Here is an 8,918-nt window from a genome sequence, read left to right as displayed (position 1 = left end):
ATCACATCATCTGCTGCTGCCACCATTGCTACTACCCCACAAAGTTGCTGCAATGTTCATTGTAACATTTGCAATCTAGAGACGCAATCGTCACTGCTGTTTGATGCTCTGCAATCGTCCAACAGCAAGAAAACGGGATAAGTTCCCGCATATATATGTATGTGCTCTCGTCGGTTACCACTGGTCTTGCATCTGCAGTGCCAGCAGGTGGTGTGCTTCTTCTCCTTTTGCTGCCCGTCTGGAGCCCACTTGACCCTAGTGATAGTGGCTCTACAGGACTGGGCAGGTGTGTGTGTGTGAGTGCGTGCGTGCGTGCGCGCGCGCGTGCGTGCTTGCGTGCGCGCGAGCGTGCGTGCGTGTGTGTGTGCGTGGTGTAATGCTGAGTGTGGAGAGGAAGGTTTGCTTTTTGAGAGCTCCTTCTTCAGGATGTTGTAGCCGCCCTAAGCAGCCGTGTGGTATAGACCAGGCCATGGCTGTGGTGGCCCACTAGGTAGCCGTACAAGTTGCCTGGTGGATTTCGAACAACACGCTGTACAAGACGAGTGGAGCGGTATTTTGAATTTGAATTTTCGAAATGGTGGCGAAAAGAAAGAGTGTCGGGAAAGGGAACGTTCTGGCTGCTCTGATGTGGAATGTTCGCTCTCTGGTGGAGGATAGTGAGGACGTTAAGACTTGTAGAGGACGTACATCTGTCGGTGACGGGCCTGTCGACAGGAAGCTCGATATTCTTTCAAACGAACTACGCAATTTCGATTTCGATGTGGCTGGTGTACAGGAGACATGCTGGTTTTGGGAACTACGTTTGGCCTGTCAGTGGTGGTGGCGTTTTTCTCCACTCTGGACGTGCCTTGCCCGGCGAAGGTGAGCCTAGACGACGGAATGAAGGCATTGGAATATTGTTGAATGCGAAGGCGACCGAGTTATGGCGGCGCAGTGGCGAGGAATGGAAAGCTATCAGTTCGCGCATTGTAACTGCACGGATTCTAGTCGGAGCGAAGGGCTACAAGATACGACAGGGTAGCAATGTCAAGGTTCTTCGTGACAGTCGTCATGGCCTACGCTCCAACAAGCCAGGCCACACCGGCAGTCAAGGATCATTTCTTCAGTGATCTACAGTCAGTCATGAGCACAGTCGATTCTGGCAATATTCTCCTACTCTTAGCGGATTTCAATGCTCGTGTTGGTTCATCATGCGACCTGATGTTTGGTGATGTCGCTCGTTTCGATGACATGCGTGGCGACGGTGATGGCTGGAGTCGTGTGCGTGGGCGGTATGGCTTTGGATTCTGCAATGAGGCTGGGGAAAACTTCCTGTCGTTTTGTGCAATCCATGATCTGTCCAAAATAATAAAATTTGGATTTTTGAGTAAGGCCACCCTTTCTTTTTTCGTTGTTTAACGTCCGCGCCCGCGTACCTTTTTGCCTCCGACCGGAAAAAAAAACAAGAAAGTAGTAGTACCAATAATATGCGAAGTTGTAAATACATGATTGTGTAGTTTCACAGTGTGCCGATCATGACCTTAAACTTATAATCTTGCCTCCCGGGCATGCCTTTGTCTTCTGTTCTTTTTCTTTTTTTGTTGGCTTATAAATATCGTACGGTGTGTGTCCTAGTAAAAATCCAGATGTAATGAATTCATGACATGCTAACTCCATGCTATGCACCTGTTTTGTTGGATTCATCAGGCATGTGCTCCAATGTACCATCAAAGAGTGTTGTTCTATGCCTGCAAGTGCCGTTAGTCCCAGAAATATTGTATATATCACATGCTTTACTGGTCAAAATGTTTGATTGGGGTTTCCAGTTTTTGGAATGGGCTTTTGTTTGTTTTTTTGCCCTCCCGCGTACCTTTTTCGATAAAAAAAGGACGTTAAACAATGAATTAACAAAGGGTGGCCTAATGGTGTATAACTGTGTGAAACATGAAGTGGCTACAGTGGAGTCTGAACACCCTTAGGAACATGATCTGTCCATCATGAATACTTGGTTCAGGAAGAAGAAACATAAACGTGAAACTTGGGTACACCCAGCAACTCGAAACAAACATTTAATAGATTACATCGTGATGTGCTCTGTTCAGCATTGTTGTTGCTGGGACGTGTCATGCACGGAGCACTGTGTGTTGGACGGATCATTTCTAGGTTTGCACCAGACTTGTACTCGATTTTATCCTGCCTAAGACACAGTCCAACAAGCGGAGGAAGCCCTATGCCGCGTGCTTGGGCTACAGAGCGGTGACGTCCGAGAGTCGTTTCGTAAGGAGATGGAGAATGCCTGCGAACATGCTCCTGACATAGATGAGAATCGCAATGTCAAGGAGGCCTGGGACGCTGCATGTACTGCTATTCAAGGTGTTGCGTCTAGGGTGCTGGGCCACGGCAAACGCAGACAGCCCGACTGGTTTCTGGAGAGCCAGTCAATCTTGGAGCCCTTGATTGAGAAGTAGCAGTTGATACATGAGCGTATGCTTGCGAACGATAGTGCCTCAAAGCGAAGGGAATTCCGGGCTGCCCAAAAGTCAGTCAGCCGAGAGGTGGATTGGGGAGGTCGCTACCAACGCAGAGAACGCGCAAAAGGATGGTACCACGCACTGGAAATCCATCAGGAACTGCAGGGAGTACATTCTGGGAGACAACCGGTTATCATATCAGCGGTTTACAATCAAGGTGTTTTAACGTCCAGCCCTGACAGTGTCAGGGATTGCTGGAGTCACCACTTTGCGCAGGTGTTCACCATTGCTAGTAATGTTGATATCACTGTGTTACAGAGTATACCTACTGAGGAGTCACGTGTGAGTCTAGATCTCCCTCCAGATTTCGACGAGGTGATGTGTGCAATGCGGAGACTTAACATGGGTACAGCTGCGGGGGAGTCTGGGATTGCTCCAGAGTTCCTTCGCTACGGCGGGAAAGGCTTGTATCAGTGTATATCTTATCTTGTTCAGGCGGTGTGGTTGAGCGGTTCGGTGCCTCCTGAATGGCGTTTTTTCAATTTTTTCACTATTATTCACAAACCCAACTCGTAAAATAAATAATTATGTGGACAAAACAAACAGCTACTGAGCAGGGGCTGCACTGGGCAGCAGTGATGGTGAGGTGCCAGGGGCTCCGCCGACCAAAGGCCTCGGCTTCAATGCCACAAACACGCACCAGGCGTGATGCGGAGATTGTCACGATTCCAAAGAAAGGAGACCTCCATTGATATGACAATTGGTGCGGCATCAATCTTTTTGACGTTGTTGGAAAGTTGTTTGCTCGAGTCATCCGGGATCGTCTGATGAAACTGGCACAAGACATCTTGCCAGAGTCGCAGTGTGGTTTCCGGAAGGGCCGTGATTGCTTCGACATGATGTTTGTGGCTCGCCAGCTTTTGGAGAAGTCCATTGAGCATACCTCCCAGCTGTACGTCCCTTTTGTCGTCCTCAGAAAGGCGTAAGATTCACTTCCCCATCATGTGTTGTGGCTGGTCTTGGAGAGCTGGTGCGCTGCAGCATATGCTCAGCTTAATTCGGAGTCCCCACGACGGCATGGAGGCCAGGGTGTGCGTTGCTGGAGGGCTAACAGATGCCATCTCTGTGGCCAATGGTCTCCGGCAGGGCTGTACCCTGGCACCTACTCTGTTCAATATCTACTTTGCCACGGTTGTTGCCTCGTGGCGTTCCAGATCGACTATGCCTGGTGTAACTCTGCGCTACCGCATCGGACGGAAGCTTGTTGGCGATCCGTTAACCAAATCGAAACTGCTGGAGACTGAGATAACGGAGTTGCAGGTTGCAAATGATGCACCGCTTTACTCACTGTCTTGGTGTGAGGTGCACATCATGGCGAGGGAGTTTCTTTGCTGCATTGCGCGTTGGGACTTGACCGTGAGCACTTCCAAGACGAAGGTGATGGCCGTGGGTGATGACTCTGCTCAGTGTGGCATACATCTGGAGTCTGGTGATGAAATTGATCAGGTGGCCAGTTTTACCTACCTCGGTGGTTCTCTGGATGATAACGGTTCACTGGATGGTGAGGTAGCAGTGCAGCTGGCTAAAGCGTCACGTGTTTTTGGCTCCTTGCAGATGCCCATTTCCCAATACAAGCCCCTATCTATTCGTACGAAGAGGGTGATGTTTACGGCCATTGTACTCACCGCTCTGTTCCACGGTGCCGAGACCTGGGCACTGAAGGCGACACACCTGCGGCGGCTGAACGTCTTCCATCACGCGTGCAGTCGTGTCATCCTTGGTCTATCCCGCTCGACACAATGGCAGGACAGGCTCACCAGCGAGGAGATTGCAAAGCGAGTCAGACTCCCAGCAGACATCGGTGAGCTTCTGCGGTGCCATCGTCTTCGCTGGCTTGGTCACATTGCCAGGATGGATTCCAGCTGTCTCCCAAAAACAGGTCCTCTTCGGGGTTCTTCCGTCGAGGGGTCCCAGTCATGGCCCCAGGAAGATATGGCGTGATGTCGCTAGATCTAACCTGGCCGTGGTGAGGATCCCGGAAAGTGACTGGTATGATGTGGCACAAGACAGGGGAGAGTGGAGGAAGTTGTCTTGCCGCCCTCCGCCAGGGTCAGCGAAGAGTTTTCAGTGCATGTGGGGAGGAACATTTCGCCGGGCGCGTGACTTGAAGCGTCACTTCTCATATTGCCCAGCTCGCGCGCTATCACCGCACTAGCGATGGGCGTCCAAGGTCCAAGGTGTGTGCATGTGTATGTGTGTGGGTGTGGTTGCGTGTGCATGTGTGTATGTGTGTGTTTTCGAATTATTGTACATTTGTAAGCTGTTTCTTGAGCTGTGTGTACAAAATGAGAATGTGTTGTTTTTGCAGTTACATGGTGCTAGTCCTCAAGAGTGTATTAGTAGTACAATGTGACGTGTTCTCCTGCCTTCTTTCTTTTTCACACACTGAGTAAATGTGCCATTTTAGTCTTTAATTTCCGCTTCGTGAAATGTTAGATTTAATCTCTTACAAACTCGTTGCCTTTATATTTGTAGTCTTTGAGTTATTTCATGATTCCCTGTATAACCATGCAAGAATGGAGCGAAAACTTTCTCCAGTTTTACTCTGTTTGGATCGTCCTTCTGCCTGGTTCTGCGGCGTCAGTGCATGCATGGATTGACATGAGGGAATATGCATGGTCTAGATTATGTGTGACTGCTCCCTTACCCTTATCCGAACATTCTCCTTATTGTAAACCGTGAAATTATTGCGATGGTCTAATTTCTGCGAAATTCGCGACCGCGTGGAAATCGCGAAATTCGCGACCGCGTGGAAATCGTGAAATTTAGACCCCGTGCGAAAAGGAGATCCATGAAAGGTTTAGCAAGAATGCCACAGGTTTAGCAAGAATGCAATTCTGCAATCGCAAAATTAGAACCTCGCAAACCTGTCCGGATTCTGAAAACGCGAACTAAAAACGCCGCGAAAATTTCACGCTTTACAGTATTCGAACCCCCTGAAAACAGCCTGCACACCAAGGGATGTGAGTAGTCAGCACTCCATTATATTTATTGTCATTTGCTAGTTGGCATGCTGAATTGTTTCATGGCGAGGTATTCTTGTCGTTAGCACTGAAACAACTAGTTGTTAGTGCTCTCTACTCGGTTGTTTGTTATTAACTTTAGTGCACTGTGTTCTACTGTGCTGTGTTTTGTTTTCTTGCAGGCACTGTTACTGAAGAGTGCCTGTTTCCACAATGCTACTTCTGTTGTCAAGTTCTTGGCAAGCACTGTTGACAAGCACATGCTGAACCATCACGGGCATTACAGGATCCCTCATTCAATTGTAAGTGTACTATAAGTGTAAGTGTAATGGACCATGGTTTAGAAGAACACTGATAACCTTCAAAAAACCTATGGCATGGCCACTTGTACGGGCAACAAATAAGTATATAATACATGCCCTGTGTCGGTTGTGTTAGTTTCAAGCCTAGCAGTCACGGTTATATCAGTGCAGGGTGTGTGGCTGGTGTAGTCAGGAGGCTGTCGAGGTGGGGACAGATATGTGGCATTGTCGAGGCTGAGGAAATATTTGTTCTCATGCCAGCATTTGGACATGAGTTCCAAGCACTGGTTGAGACTAGATGTTGATTTATCGTGTTGACTGAGTATGTACTTTTCTCTAGTGCAGAGGGGATATCACTAGGTGATGTTGATGTACGCAGGGCCATCATACTTTACTCTCCATTGGACTTCGTACTGGGTGTTTGATTTCTTGAGGTTCCGGATGTGCCTGGACAATTTTGTGCTGTGGGAATATTTTCGTGTCTACTTGTTGTTATGTGGTTACCAACAACTTAGCATGGTGTGACTTGAACGATGGCGCCGATGTAACATTTAATACCAGAGCATTCTTCGAAAACGACTTTTGTACCGGCCGCAGTTGGGCCCTACAGCCAGGTGGGCCCAGGCCACACCTAAGGATGTCTGGATGCCGGAGAGTATACATACGGTTTACCGTGAACCTCAAGGGAGTGATGTAATAAGTAGCAAGGTTGCAAATGTGCTCTCTGGCTTGTCCATCAACTCAATGTGCTCTCTGGCTTGTCCATCAACTCAATGTGCATCATGCGTGCTTGACTCAAGTTTCTAGACGAAGCAGACTTCTTGAGCGTCACTGCCAGTCCAGGAGCAGACCAGATATCGATCTCTGCAGCTACTCTCCACTGAAGAAGGAGAGAAGATTGAGCTGAAAGTAAAGCAACTCTCTCTTTCTCTCACTTCGAAATAAGGACATAGCCACTGTTGTGTAAACTGCCTGTGGTTGGTTGAGTGGACACACCTTTTCTTTTTCAAGATTACCCAAAAAAAGGTGGTTTCTGGACACCAAAAACACATACAATGCAGCGCCTGATTGAGGATGAGGTCTTTTCCACCAGGTTCCGTATTTAGCTGCAGTTAGGATGAATACAACTTTTCCGCAATATTTGTAGGTGTTCACTGTTAAAATTGTACTTAAAGTAGGGTGTTGAATGAATCACGTGTAATCTTCATGACAAGGAAAATAGTACCAGGTGTGTGCATCATATCCAGTGGCCAGTATGACAGACTACGGTACTGCACAGAACCACCACTCCGGCAACTAGGGGCCCACATCGATTCAAAAGTCATTAGAATTGCCTTCTAATGTCATCACTTTCAGTATCTGCTCTGTATGTTGTATTTCCACTTTTTGGTATTTTACCTGCAGAGAAAATACCACGGCAGTGCTCTTCATGCAGCTGTTGATCGACGCTCCGCTAAGTGTTTACAGTATTTGCTCGATGCCGGTGCGGATCCGAATGTGACTGATGAGGTGAGGAAACCAGTTTTATGATACTTCGAGTAGATATTAATTTTGGTCGGCATGGTTCCTGGGCGCACACGTGTATCTGAATGTGCGTGTGAATATGTGTCTGAATGTGTGTCTGAACATGACGAGAGAGCTTGAAAGCTCAGTGCCCTACGCTATGTGTTTTTGCCTAGCTCATCATGCATGTTATTCGAACTGATGGAACCGTCTTTGTGCTGATGTTAGGGAGGAGAGGTATGCGTTAGAACTGTAGAGGATGTCAGGTAGAATGAGAGCGAGTCACATAATCTGCCAGAGATTGCGTCTTGTCCGGGCCTGACTCTTTTTCGCCCTCGAACATCGATACCCACAGATCGGTCTCCTCGACGCCAGATCGAATCGGGACTTAAACTCTCGACGGAAGCAAAAATCTGCCCTACTGACAACTCCAACTTCTGGAGACATTCTAGCGAGACAGATCTGGATCTACTGACCGATCTGCAGGCGGAATTCCTACGAACACTTAATGTGGATCCGATATCCGTCTCAATAAATCCTTCGTGAAATGACGCTTCTTTTTCATTTCTCCTAATTGTATTTAACCAAAACATGGGATTCGAACCAGCACTATCGCTTGCATGCATTACCCAAATACACGATACACTTCGCATACATACACATTCTTCCAAGTTGCTTCACGTTATGATTTTGCAGTTGAAAGCCCTATTTGAATAAGATGGCCAGCTGTCTTTGATGGTACGGTACGGGACACTTAAGTGATAGCGCCAGACATGCCCGACGACACAACAAACAAAGACGGACTTAAAGCTGTGTGGACCCTAGCTAGTGCCAGACGTACGTCTTTTGCATAGCTACGGGAATAAATCCTTAGTATTCAGTGTAGTTCGTAAGCAGGGTTGGTCTCATGAGCGCGAGACATCTGTTATGCCTATAGGCTTGGAGTGACAATTACACAGTTTCCTCTGAGACAGAAATGCGTTAATACTCATAAAAAGGACACGCTTCAGGCTCTTTGCGAACTTTCAAGATGTTCGTAAAGAGCCTGAAGTGTGTCCTTTTTATGAGTGATAATTATTGTTTGGTTTATGGGTGTGTTATGCCTATTGTGACATGCATCACACTGCATGCCTGACGTATAGGGATAACTTGTTAGTCGGTTACAGCTCCATTCACAGCTCAGTTCCTCCAAGTTTCTTGCTGGCCAGCCTGCAAGCCTGCGAGTTTCTTAACAGCCACTTGACAGATAGATCTACTCAGAAAGCAGCGAAGACAGAATATGACGTGCTAGCTGCTCTGGATAAACGGTCCTTTTTTAAGACACTTTCATAGGACAATACTATAGTTTTATGACTATAATGAAGAGTATATAAGCCCCCAAGAGTGTACAAGTTCTGATACCCTTTCTGTGGGGTACGCCGACGGCGAAAACTCACATCACGTGGTGTAGTGTCGCAGTTGTACATTTCCAGCCCGTTTTTAGCGAGCTGCGGAGTAACAAAAAGCACTCTCCGACAGAAACTCACTGCGGGTATGCAAATCCCCAGCATGACCATGGCAGATATTCGGATTGCGCGCACGCTATCCTTCTTTTGTACGTAGTACGAACGTACCTGAGACATGTGATGTGAGTTTTGCCG

General features: G+C 47.7%; 1 protein-coding gene across 1 annotated transcript in view; it reads left to right on the top strand.

The window, feature by feature from the left end:
* LOC135824240 (ankyrin repeat domain-containing protein 23-like) overlaps nucleotides 1–8,918 on the top strand; it is a 37,810-nt gene that overhangs the window by 18,422 nt on the left and 10,470 nt on the right. Inside the window, exons 3-4 of the mRNA XM_065336969.1 lie at nucleotides 5,656–5,775; nucleotides 7,180–7,284. Coding sequence (XP_065193041.1) covers nucleotides 5,656–5,775; nucleotides 7,180–7,284 — 225 coding nt within the window. The remainder of the gene's footprint in view (nucleotides 1–5,655; nucleotides 5,776–7,179; nucleotides 7,285–8,918) is intronic.

This window comes from Sycon ciliatum, chromosome 9, assembly GCF_964019385.1.
Source record: "Sycon ciliatum chromosome 9, ocSycCili1.1, whole genome shotgun sequence".
Classification (NCBI taxonomy): Eukaryota; Metazoa; Porifera; class Calcarea; order Leucosolenida; family Sycettidae; genus Sycon; species Sycon ciliatum.
This window is presented reverse-complemented; position numbering and strand designations above follow the sequence as displayed.